The 13778-nt window shown below is 40.3% G+C and overlaps 1 protein-coding gene across 1 annotated transcript; it reads left to right on the top strand.

Annotated features, from left to right (window-relative positions):
- The first annotated feature begins 348 nt into the window (after window positions 1–348).
- LOC129622512 (elongation factor 1-beta-like) lies at window positions 349–1083 on the top strand. The gene has a single exon (XM_055539154.1). It carries the CDS (start codon window positions 349–351, stop codon window positions 1024–1026), a length of 678 nt encoding a protein of 225 aa, XP_055395129.1. The 3' UTR covers window positions 1027–1083.
- The last annotated feature ends 12695 nt before the right edge of the window (window positions 1084–13778 follow it).

Raw genomic sequence — 13778 nt, 5'->3', positions numbered from 1 at the left:
ACAATATGTGCCAAGCCAATAGGGAGGAATACAAGTGACTTCTGTTTCTAGTGGGAGGAAAGTGTATAAATAAATAACTGCACACATGCAATATGCTAACTGAGAAATGCATTATGCTGGTTAGGGTTTAAGTGGAATTAGTAACACATTGGGCTAGAGGAAAGGTTTCATTTAAGCTTTATGGAGAATGTGATTCTAGGAGGAGGCTTCTAGAAGGGTTGAGAGGTCGTCAGATAAACCAGGAAGTTTGAAATATTACAAAAGGCCTTTTTTCCTCTTAGTGCTCAGTGCTGACCAGTTGCGTGCCTCTTTCCTCCACTGCCTCCCATTTCTAGATTAGTTGTCGCCATGGGTTTTGGAGACTTGAAAAGCCCCGCTGGCCTCCAGGTGCTCAATGACTACTTGGCGGACAAGAGTTACATAGAGGGATATATGTCATCACAAGCAGATGTGGCAGTATTTGAAGCCGTCTCCGGCCCACCACCTGCTGACTTATGTCATGCCCTCCGTTGGTATAATCACATCAAATCTTATGAGAAGGAAAAGGCCAGCCTGCCAGGAGTGAAGAAAGCTTTGGGCAAGTATGGCCCTGCTAATGTGGAAGACACCGCAGAAAGTGGAGCTACAGATAGTAAAGATGATGAGCACATGGATCTCTTTGGATTTGATGAGGAGGAGGGAAGTGAAGAAGCCAAGAGGCTAAGAGAAGAACACCTTGCCCAGTATGAGTCAAAGAAAGCCAGAAAACAAGCACTTGTCACCAAGTCTTCCATCTTATTAGATGTGAAACCTTGGGATGATGAGACCGATATGGCAAAACTAGAGGAATGTGTCAGAAGCATTCAAGCAGATGGCTTGGTCTGGGGCTCTTCTAAACTAGTTCCGGTTGGGTATGGCATTAAAAAACTTCAAACACAGTGTGTAATTGAAGATGACAAAGTTGGGACAGACATGCTGGAGGAGCAGATCACTGCTTTCGACGAGTATGTACAGTTTATGGATGTGGCTGCATTCAACAAGATCTAAAATCCATCATGGATCAGTGCCCTTAAATAAAAGTTTGAAAGACAAAAAATAAATAAATAGATAGATAAAATATTACAAAAGAAATGCCGAAAAATGAAATAGTCTTGCACAGTGCAGTGGTACCTCTCTGACGACTGGTGCTTTGAATTCCTCCCACCCCAGCCTGATTCACATATTTTTTTCTTCTGTGGCAGCTTTCATTCATATAGCACTATGTAGCTTATGAGTATTTACATATGTTGTCTCATTTGATCTTCTGGCCACCTTCAAGTTTTTTCAGGCTTAGGAAAGACTGGCCAAGCACTGCATAAAATTATCTGAGTGATGATTTTATCAACTTCTTCAAGGAGAGTACATAGCAGGCTCCAGCCTACACACATAGAAACATTAATTCATTACATGTCATGGGTGTCATAGGGCATTAAGACTTAATCCTCTGGTTGAGAAAGCGTAGGATAGATATCCATCAAACTCATCTCCTTGTTGTCCTGACTACAAAGATATGTTTGTCAGCCTCCCCAGAAACAAAGTGGGACCAAGTGTCTAAGTTCTAGTCAACAGAACACACACAGAATTGACGCATGCTGCTTCTCAACCAGCCTCATAAAATCCTCCTGTGTGCTTCTCCATATCCTTTCCCTGTCCACTGGCTGAAATAAGAGGACCCTGAAGATATAGAGTACAGAGTCATAAAAACCACCTGCCAAATACCATTATCATACTGTTATGGAAGAAAAAATAAAGTTTTATTATGTTAAGCCATTAAATTTGGGGACTTATTTCTTAAAGTGATTAGCCTTCCTTGATTAAGATGGCAGATATATTATTTCCCAAGATTTATAGCTAAAGAAGGGCTTCCCTGCTGACTCAGATGGTAAAGAATCTGTCTGCAATGCAGGAGACCCATGTTCAATCTATGATTTGGGAAGATCCCCTGGAGAAGGGAATGGCTACCCATGCCAGTATTCTTGCCTGGAGAATTCCATGGACAGAGGAGCCTGGTGGGCTGCAGTCTGTGGGCATGAAAAGAGTCAGACACAACTGAGCAACTGACACTTCCATAACTAAAGAAAGAAAGATTCACTGAAAAGGAAACTTTGACCAAGGCAAAATGGAAAGTAGAGAATGGAAACTCCACTTGAATGCACACTATGTGACTCTAGAGCCCCTACTCTTACTGTTCTCCCCAGCATCTTCTCTATATAGAGGCGAAGGACTGCACAAGAACTAGGTCCAGCATAAAAGTTCTTTAATCACCAGTGATTTGGTGACTACCTACAGCCAGCTGAATTACACTTTGGCTTTGAGAATAAAGTCCTGTAATGGTGTTCCCCTCAAAAGTTATAGCTCATTTGGTAAAGAATCCTCTTGCAATGCAGGAGACCCCGTTTTGATTCCTGGGTCAGGAAGATCCTCTGGAGAAGGGATAGGCTATCCACTCCAGTATTTTTGGGCTTCCCTTGTGGCTCAGCTGGTAAAGAATCTGCCTGCGGTGTGGGAGACCTGGGTTTGATCCCTGGGTTGGGAAGATCCCCTGGAGAAGGGAAAGCCTACCCATTCCAGTATTCTGGCCTGGAGAATTCCACGGACTGTATAGTCCATGGGGTTGCAAAGAGTCAGACATGACTGAGTGACTTTCACTTTTCATTTTGAAAAGTTAGCTGAGCTTTGGCCTTTTCATTTCTGCTAGGAAACTGGCATGCCTCCCAACATCTCCTACCCAGTACCAGAGAGACACATCTGTCTCTTTGTTCTGCAACTTTGTCACTCAAAGCATCATCTACAGACCAGGAGTGTGGGCATCCCGGGGAAGTTATTAGAAATGCAGAATTGAAGCCTACTGAACCAAATATGCATCTTAGCTAAACCTCCAGGTGATTCTTATGCACATTAAATTTTGAGAAGTGTGGGTCTGCTGCTGCTGCTGCTGCTAAATCACTTCAGTCATGTCCGACTTTGTGCGGCCCCATAGACAGCAGCCCACCAGGCTCCACTGTCCCTGGGATTCTCCAGACAAGAACACTGGAGTGGGTTGCCATTTCCTTTTCCAATACATGAAAGTGAAAAGTGAAAGTGAAGTCACTCAGTGTATCGGACTCTTAGCGACCCCATGGACTGCAGCCCACCAGGCTTCTGCATCCATGGGATTTTCCAGGCAAGAATACTGGAGTGGACTGCCATTGCCTTCTCCGAGTGTGGGTCTACAGCATCACTATAGCTTGAGATTTGCTTTCCTGACTTAGAGTATCCCAGCATCTGTTGTCTGTTCTAACCAGTATCCTCTTCATCTCGGCAAGTCTCCACGTGTTCTCTTACCTTGACCACACCCTTCTCTGGCTGCAAGTGTGTTGACTTCCAGATACCTGCTTTGACTCACTTCAGGCCTGAGTTTTGCTTCCTTTCATGTCATCTAGCCATCCCAGATTGAAAATTGGGTTCCACAAGCAGGCACGAGCTCTTATAAAGTAGATGTGCACTCAAGGGAGTAAGATTTTAGGTGCTCTGTAGTTAATTGAAGTGTCATATTAGCTCCAGGTATTAAATGGGAATCTATGAAAAATGAGTCCCTGATTAATCAATGACTAAGTCAGCCTCTAGTAGAGGGAAAAGATCAGGACATAACGGGTTATCCTGGGAGGACCTGCAATGTTAGGTGTTCATTTTTGGACTGATTAACATTGATTAATTCTCCTCCAGGCTTCCCAGGTGGCTCAGTGGTCAAGAATTTGTCTGCCAAACAGGAGACCTGAGTTTGATCCCTGGGTTCGGAAGATCTGCTGAAGAGGAAGTGACAACCCACTCCAGTATTCTTGCCTTAAAAATCCCAGGGACAGAGGAGCCTAGTGGGCTATAGTCCATGGGGCCACAGAGAGTTGGACATGACTTAGCAACTAAACAGAACAGAATTCTCTTCCACAACAAAACATGTTGGCTTATTTGCCTCTTATGGCATTATAAAAACTAAAACTAATACTATCAGCTTCCTCCTTTAAATGAGAATGTATCACTGCTCGTAACTGAAATACCTCAAGTGTCAGCAGAGAAGGGTGATAGCATCTTTTTTTGTATCTTCTGCATTTATTGCTACTCAGGCATCTGGCTTTGAGAATTAGCCAAGAATAGAAGTGCAGAGGCTTGTACTCTGAGATAACACAGAGCTGTAGTCTCTGAACGGGGTGACTCAAAGAATTTTGTAGGTCAAAGTTAGAGTTTCCGGACTTGAAATTCAATTACTCAAAAATGATTCACATCTCTTTTTTGATCGGGAATCTTAACATGTGACCCATTGTTCTTCAACTGCTAACAAGTAAGGGGGGTTAGTGGCATCATTGGCAGCTGTCTTTGGAATGCGGTGGAGAGGAGTGTGGGTCCCTGGGCCCTGTGGCTGAGTCTCAGTTCTGGAACCATCCTTACTTGTTCTGTGAGCTTGTAGAAGTTGTATAACCTCTCTAGATCTCAGTTTCCTCTAAAAATGGATTCACAGGGTTCTTCTAAGTTAAATAAGACATGAAAAGTATTGAGTTGGTCAAAAAGTTCATTCTAATTTTTCTGTAACAGCTTTTGGAAAATCCTGAGTGAGCAGTTTTGGCCAACCCAACATTTAGAACAGAACAGACAGAAATACAGGATTATCAAGAAGAATCAGCTCTTATCTTTTGCACCCATTTTCACCACTGTCATCTTTAGAAAGTGTAGAAAGAAAGGATTTAAAATAAACTAGTTGCTCAGGTAGGAGCTAAGATGGCGGAGGAGTAGGACGGGGAGAACACTTTCTCCCCCACAAATTCATCAAAAGAACATTTAAACACTGAGTAAATTCCACAAAACAACTTCTGAATGCCGGCAGAGGACATCAGACACCCAGAAAAGCAACCCAAGTCTTCGAAAGGAGGTAGGAAAAAATATAAAAGACAAAAAAAGAGACAAAAAAGGGAGGCACGGAGTTCCATCCTGGGAAGGGAGTCTTAAAAAGAGAGAAGTTTCCAAACACCAGGAAACCTTCTCACTGCCGAATCTGTGCCGAGCCTTGGAAGCACAGAGGGCAACATAACAGGGAGGAAAAATAAATAAACAATTAAAACCTGCAGATTGCGAGCCCTACGGTAACTCCCCCAGCAGAGAAGCAGTGCAGATGTCTGCACATGCCACTAGCAAGCGGGGGCTGGGCAGGGAGGCGCGGCGCGGGCTGCATTGCTTAGAGTAAGGATCTGGCCTGAATACCCCGAGCGCTATCTGATCGAAATAATTTGGGCTAGCAAACCAGGCTGTGGGATATCTACCACGTGAAAAGCCAGCCCTAACCTAAGACAACGCCAGGCCCACGCACGGAACAAAGGACTGAACAGAGATAGCCGGCTGCAGACCATCCCCCACCCCCCCCCTGCTGACAGGCAGCCAGAGCCGGAAGGGGGCAATCGCAGCCCCAGAGAGACATTATCTATAAAACTGTAAGCAGGCTCCTTTGCTAACTAAAACTTCTTGGGGGTCTGGATGGTCAACATCTGCCTAAGGTGTGCAGGTTGTACACCTAGATAACAGAGTGGCGGGGAGGCGATAAGTCACAGCAATCGCGCTCGCCAAACACCTCATCACCTGAGCTGCTCAGACCTGGGAAGGGCACAAAACGCAGAGTCTGCACCTCTGAGGACTACCTGAGTGGCTTAGACCTGGGAGGTGCAAGCAGCCCAGGGCCGGCCACGAATGGTTCCCAGCGGAGCAACCTAGAGCCTGAGCAGTGTGTGCAGGGAGGCTACATGCGCTGTGAGCGGGGGCAGACCCAGTGTGGCTGAGGCACTGCAAGCACACACCAGTGTTATTTGTTTGCAGCGTCCCTCCCTCCACACAGCATGACTGAACAAGTGAGCCTAAAAAAAACAAACAAACAAAGTGTCCACCACCTTCCCTTTTGTGTCAGGACGGAAACCAGACACTGAAGAGACCAGCAAACAGAAGAAGCTATAACAGAGGGAACTGCCTTGGAAGCTACAGGCAATAGATTAAACCCTGTGGTTAGTACCGACTACATAGGAAGGAGCCTATAGATCTTGAGAAATATAAGTCAGACCAAGGAACTAGCTGAAGATGAACTGACCCCACAATACTCACAACAAAACCAGAGAAAGTCCTAGATATATTTTTACTATTTTTATGATCATTCTTTCTTTATTTTTTTTTAATTTTTAAAAATATTTTAAGTCCTCTATTATTCCTTTAATTTTCACTTTTATAACCTACTATTACTTTGCAAAAAAAAAAAAAGACCCTGTTTTTTTAAAGCAAATTTCATATGTATATTTTTAAATAATTTTTGTGACCTTATTTTTCTTCTTTTCTTCAACATTGTATTTTTGAAATTCCAAAGTATACTCTAGATTTTTAATTTTTGCTTTTTGTATTTGTTACCAATTTTGTACCTTTAAGAACCCAATCTTCAGGACCCATTTTTCATTAGGGAGTGAGATTACTGGCTTGACTGCTCTCTTTCTTTCTGGACTCTCCTTTTTCTCCACCGGGTTGCCTGTGTCTCCTCCCTAACCCCTCTCTACTCTACCCAACTCTGTGAATTTCTGTGTGTTCCAGACGGTGGAGAACACTTAGGGAACTGATTACTGGCTGGATCTGTCTCCCTCCTTTTCATTTCCCCCTTTTATCCTCCTGGCCACCTCTGTCTCCTTCCTCCTTCTTCTCTTCTCTGTATAACTCCGTGAACATCTCTGAGCAGTCCAGTTGTAGAGTGCACATAAGGAAGTGATTACTGGCTAGCCCACTCTCTCCTCTATTGGTTCCACCTCATCTCATTCGGGTCACCTCTAACTCCCTCCTCCCTCTTCTCTTCTCCTTATAACGCTGTGAACCTCTCTGGGTGACCCTCATGGAGGAGAAACTTTTCATCTTTAACGTAGATGTTTTATCAATGGTGTTGTATAGAAGGAGAAGTTTTGAAACTACTGTAAAAATAAGACCGATAACTGGAAGCAGGAGGCTTAAGTCCAAACCCTGACTCCAGGGAACTCCTGACTCCAGGGAACATTAATTGACAGGAGCTCATCAAACGCCTCCATACCTACACTGAAACCAAGCACCACACAAGGGCCAACAAGTTCCAGGGCAAGACATACCAAACAAATTCTCCAGCAACACAGGAACACAGCCCTGAGCTCCAAGATACAGACTGCCCAAAGTCACCCCAAAACCATAGACATCTCATAACTCATTACTGGATACTTCATTGCACTCCAGAGAGAAGAAATACAGCTCCACCCACCAGAACACCGATACAAGCTTCCCTAACCAAGAAACCTTGACAAGCCACCTGTACAAACCCACACACAGCAAGGAAACGCCACAATAAAGAAAACTCAACAAACTGCCAGAATACAGAAAGGACACCCCAAAGTCAGCAGTTTAAACAAGATGAAGAGACAGAGGAATACCCAGCAGATAAAGGAACAGGATAAATGCCCACCAAACCAAACAAAAGAGGAAGAGATAGGGAATCTACCTGATAAAGAATTCCGAATAATGATAGTGAAATTGATCCAAAATCTTGAAATCAAAATGGAATCACAGGTAAATAGCCTGGAGACAAGGATTGAGAAGATGAAAGAAAGGTTTAACAAGGACTTAGAAGAAATAAAAAAGAGTCAATATATAATGAATAATGCAATAAATGAAATCCAAAACACTCTGGAGGCAACAAATAGTAGAATAACAGAGGCAGAAGATAGGATCAGTGAATTAGAAGATAGAATGGTAGAAATAAATGAATCAGAGAGGAAAAAATAAAAACGAATTAAAAGAAATGAGGACAATCTCAGAGACCTCCAGGACAATATTAAACGCTACAACATTCGAATCATAGGGGTCCCAGAAGAAGAAGACAAAAAGAAAGACCATGAGAAAATACTTGAGGAGATAATAGTTGAAAACTTCCCTAAAATGGGGAAGGAAATAATCACTCAAGTCCAAGAAACCCAGAGAGTCCCAAACAGGATAAACCCAAGGCAAAACACCCCAAGACACATATTAATCAAATTAACAAAGATCAAACACAAAGAACAAATATTAAAAGCAACAAGGGAAAAACAACAAATAACACACAAGGGAATTCCCATAAGGATAACAGCTGATCTTTCAATAGAAACTCTTCAAGCCAGGAGGGAATGGCAAGGCATACTTAAAGTGATGAAAGAAAATAACCTACAGCCCAGATTATTGTACCCAGCAAGGATCTCATTCAAATATGAAGGAGAAATCAAAAGCTTTACAGACAAGCAAAAGCTGAGAGAATTCAGCACCACCAAACCAGCTCTCCAACAAATACTAAAGGATATTCTCTAGACAGGAAACACAAAAACAGTGTATAAATTCAAACCCAAAACAATAAAGTAAATGGCAACGGGATCATACTTATCAGTAGTTACCTTAAATGTAAATGGGTTGAATGCCCCAACCAAAAGACAAAGACTGGCTGAATGGATACAAAAACAAGACCCCTACATATGTTGTCTACAAGAGATCCACCTCAGAACAGGGGACACATACAGACTGAAAGTGAAGGGCTGGAAAAAGCTTTTCCTTGCAAATAGGGACCAAAAGAAAGCAGGAGTAGCAATACTCATATCAGATAAAATAGACTTTAAAACAAAGGCTGTGAAAAGAGACAAAGACGGTCACTACATAATGATCAAAGGATCAATCCAAGAAGAAGATATAACAATTATAAATATATATGCACCCAACACGGAAGCCCCGCAATATGTAAGACAAATGCTAACAAGTATGAAAGGAGAAATTAACAATAACACAATAATAGTGGGAGACTTTAATACCCCACTCACACCTATGGATAGATCAACTAAACAGAAAATTAACAAGGAAACACAAACTTTAAATGATACAATAGACCAGTTAGACCTAATTGATATCTATAGGACATTTCATCCCAAAACAATGAATTTCACCTTTTTCTCAAGGGCACATGGAACCTTCTCCAGGATAGATCACATCCTGGGCCATAAATCCAGCCTTGGTAAATTCAAAAAAAATGAAATCATTCCAAGCATCTTTTCTGACCACAATGCAGTAAGATTAGATCTCAATTACAGGAGAAAAACTAGTAAAAATTCCAACATATGGAGGCTGAACAACACACTGCTGAATAACCAACAAATCACAGAAGAAATCAAAAAAGAAATCAAAACTTGCATAGAAACGAATGAAAATGAAAACACAACAACCCAAAACCGGTGGGACACTGTAAAAGCAGTCCTAAGGCGAAAGTTCATAGCAATACAGGCATACCTCAAGAAACAAGAAAAAAGTCAAATAAATAACCTAACTCTACACCTAAAGCAACTAGAAAAGGAAGAAATGAAGAACCCCAGGGTAAGCAGAAGGAAAGAAATCTTAAAAATTAGGGCAGAAATAAATGCAAAAGAAACAAAAGAGACCATAGAAAAAATCAACAAAGCCAAAAGCTGATTCTTTGAAAGGATAAATAAAATTGAGAAACCATTAGTCAGACTCATCAAGAAACAAAGGGAGAAAAATCAAATCAATAAAATGAGAAATGAAAATGGAGAGATCACAACAGACAACACAGAAATACAAAGGATCATAAGAGACCACTATCAACAATTATACGCCAATAAAATGGACAACGTGGAAGAAATGGGCAAATTCTTAGAAAAGTACAACTTTCCAAAACTGGACCAGGAAGAAATAGAAAATCTTAACAGACCCATCACAAGCATGGAAATTGAAACTGTAATCAAAAATCTTCCAGCAAACAAAAGCCCAGGTCCAGATGGCTTCACAGCTGAATTCTACCAAAAATTTAGAGAAGAGCTAACACCCATCCTACTCAAACTCTTCCAGAATATTGCAGAGGAAGGTAAACTTCCAAACTCATTCTATGAGGCACCATCAACCCAATACCAAAACCTGACAAAGATGCCACAAAAAAAGAAAACTACAGGCCAATATCACTGATGAACATAGATGCAAAAATCCTTAACAAAATTCTAGCAATCAGAATCCAACAACACATTAAAAAGATCATACACCATGACCAAGTGGTCTGTATCCCAGGGATGCAAGGATTCTTCAATATCCGCAAATCAATCAATGTAATACACCACATTAACAAATTGAAAAATAAAAACCATATGATTATCTCAATAGATGCAGAGAAAGCCTTTGACAAAATTCAACATCTATTTATGATAAAAACTCTCCAGAAAGCAGGAATAGAAGGAACATACCTCAACATAATAAAAGCTATATATGACAAACTCACAGCAAACATTATCCTCAATGGTGAAAAATTGAAAGCATTTCCTCTAAAGTCAGGAACAAGACAAGGGTGCCCACTTTCACCATTACTATTCAACATAGTTTTGGAAGTTTTGGCCACAGCAATCAGAGCAGAAAAAGAAATAAAAGGAATCCAAATTGGAAAAGAAGAAGTAAAACTCTCACTGTTTGCAGATGACATGATCCTCTACATAGAAAACCCTACAGACTCCACCAGAAAATTACTAGAACTAATCAATGATTATAGTAAAGTTGCAGGATATAAAATCAACACCCAGAAATCCCTTGCATTCCTATACACTAATAATGAGAAAACAGAAAGAGAAATTAAGGAAACAATTCCATTCACCATTGCAATGGAAAGAATAAAATACTTAGGAATATATCTACCTAAAGAAACTAAAGACCTATATATAGAAAACTAAGACCTATATATAGAAAACTATAAAACACTGGTGAAAGAAATCAAAGAGGACACTAATAGATGGAGAAATATACCATGTTCATGGATTGGAAGAATCAATATTGTGAAAATGAGTATACTACCCAAAGCAATCTATAGATTCAATGCAATCCCTATCAAGCTACCAACGGTATTCTTCACAGAGCTAGAACAAATAATTTCACAATTTGTATGGAAATACAAAAAACCTCGAACAGCCAAAGCTATCTTGAGAAAGAAGAATGGAACTGGAGGAATCAACCTACCTGACTTCAGGCTCTACTACAAAGCCACAGTCATCAAGACAGTATGGTACTGGCACATAGACAGAAATATAGATCAATGGAGCAAAATAGAAAGCCCAGAGGTAAATCCACGCACATATGGACACCTTATCTTTGACAAAGTAGGCAAGAATATACAATGGATTAAAGACAATCTCTTTAACAAGTGGTGCTGGGAAAACTGGTCAACCACTTGTAAAAGAATGAAACTAGAGCACTTTCTAACACCATACACCAAAATAAACTCAAAATGGATTAAAGATCTAAACATAAGACCAGAAACTATAAAACTCCTAGAGGAGAACATAGGCAAAACATGCTGTGACATACATCACAGCAGGATCCTCTATGACCCACGTCCCAGAATATTGGAAATAAAAGCAAAAATAAACAAATGGGACCTAAGTAACCTTAAAAGCTTCTGCACATCAAAGGAAACTATAAGCAAGGTGAAAAGACAGCCTTCAGAATGGGAGAAAATAATAGCAAATGAAGCAAGTGACAAACAACTAATCTCAAAAATATACAAGCAACTCCTACAGCTCAATTCCAGAAAAATAAATGACCTAATGAAAAAATGGGCCAAAGAACTAAATAGACATTTCTCCAAAGAAGACATACAGATGGCTAACAAACACATGAAAAGATGCTCAACATCACTCATTATCAGAGAAATGCAAATCAAAACCACTATGAGATATCATTTCACGCCAGTCAGAATGGCTGCAATCCAAAAGTCTACAAGTAATAAATGCTGGAGAGGGTGTGGAGAAAAGGGAACCCTCTTACACTGTTGGTGGGAATGCAAACTAGTATAGCCACTATGGAGAACAGTGTGGAGATTCCTTATAAAACTGGAAATAGAACTGCCTTATGATCCAGCAATCCCACTGCTGGGCATACACACTGAGGAAACCAGAAGGGAAAGAGAAAAATGTACCCCAATGTTCATCGCAGCACTGTTTATAATAGCCAGGACATGGAAGCAACCTAGATGTCCATCAGCAGATGAATGGATAAGAAAGCTGTGGTACATATACATAATGCAGTATTACTCAGCCATTAAAAAGAATACATTTGAATCAGTTCTAATGAGGTGGATGAAACTGGAGCCCATTATACAGAGTGAAGTAAACCAGAAAGAAAAACACCAATACAGTATACTAACGCATATATATGGAATTTAGAAAGTTGGTAACAATAACCCTGTATACGAGACAGCAAAAGAGACAGTGATGTATAGAACAGTCTTTTGGACTCTGTGGGAGAGGGAGAGGGTGGGATGATTTAGGAGAATGGCATTGAAATACTTATAATATCATATATGGAACGAGTCGCCAGTCCAGGTTAGATGCACGATACTGGATGCTTGGGGCTGGTGCACTGGGACGACCCAGAGGGATGGTATGGGGAGGGAGGACAGAGGAGGGTTCAGGATGGGGAATACATGTATACCTGTGGCAGATTCATTTCGATATTTAGCAAAACCAATACAATATTGTAAAGTTTAAAAATAAAATAAAATAAACTAGTCGTTATCTTTGGCTGAAATGTTTTCCTGTTTCCTGGTTGGAAAATGTATTATGTAAGCATTGAAAACAATCATATTGGAAGCCAGTAGCACTATAGATGGGGACCCTAGGCCACCAAGAGGCCCCATGAAGGCACTGGACATAGAGGTTAGAATAATAATTGCTTAATTCACTTTGTTGAATATTGTCCTTGCCTCCTCCCTTACTGATAGTCTAGCTTTCCAAAGATTTCCAGTCTGATTTCCCCTGTGATCTTCATTATTCATGGCCACAAGTTTCTTGAATTGATCTAAGACATTTAAAACAAAATATTGTTTTGGAATTCCTCTATCAGTCCCTGGCTTTGGAAGTTCTGCTTTGAAAGCAAGGTTTGTTACAGTGATCAGTATCAGTATGATAAGGAACAACAGCTTAGTCATCAACTTATCCTGGTTCATATGCCTCTTAAGACTTGAAGTGTCTTGTGTGATTCTGATATTTCATCTCACATTTCCCTCTTCTCTGTCATCCAATCATTGGTTAATGATATCGAAGTATAACACACTTTCAGGTTGCTGTGTCCCCTTCAAATCTTTTCACAACTGATTTTTTACCATTTTACGGGTCTGTGCAATTCATCTAAACCCTTAAATCATTTTTCTTTCCCCAGCTTAAAGCCTTTCAATTCTATACCTCCACTGATAAGGCTTAACATTATAACAGCTTAAGATGTTCTTGCTTTTAGACGTGTAAGGGGAAATAACTGTTGTATCATTGCCAGTGTTTATCATGGAGTTTTTTATGGAGCACATCAGAGTTTTGAAACAGCCAACACTCACAAAATTCTATTTTCATATTTAGAAAATGTCTTTGAGCAGGGAGTGACAATTGTGGCCAAGCTAACTGTGACTTGATTCTAGTATATTTTTAGCACTGTTATTTTCAGAATAACCAAAGCCTCACATTAAACATATTACTTTTCTTCAAAAACAAATATTCAAAAGCAAAGAAAAAATCTATTATGCATTGCTTATAAAACAAAGTTGAAACTTTTTACTTTTTTCTTGAAAGTTATAGTTTTTCTGAGCACCTATTTCATTTCTACAAACAATATTTTTCTTCATTCAGTGTAACTACTTTTCTAGTTTTTGCCTTCCTAAGTATGTCAGTAATAACTGTTCTTTTTTTAAAATTTTC

The sequence above is a fragment of the Bubalus kerabau genome, chromosome 11, assembly GCF_029407905.1.
Source record: "Bubalus kerabau isolate K-KA32 ecotype Philippines breed swamp buffalo chromosome 11, PCC_UOA_SB_1v2, whole genome shotgun sequence".
Taxonomy (NCBI): domain Eukaryota; kingdom Metazoa; phylum Chordata; class Mammalia; order Artiodactyla; family Bovidae; genus Bubalus; species Bubalus kerabau.
The sequence above is the reverse complement of the archived record's forward strand: the minus strand, read 5'-3'. Positions and strand labels throughout refer to the sequence as shown.

Bases quoted from the DNA above. Each gene is read 5' to 3' on its own strand.
- LOC129622512 (XM_055539154.1), top strand. From the start codon at position 349: ATGGGTTTTGGAGACTTGAAAAGCCCCGCTGGCCTCCAGGTGCTCAAT.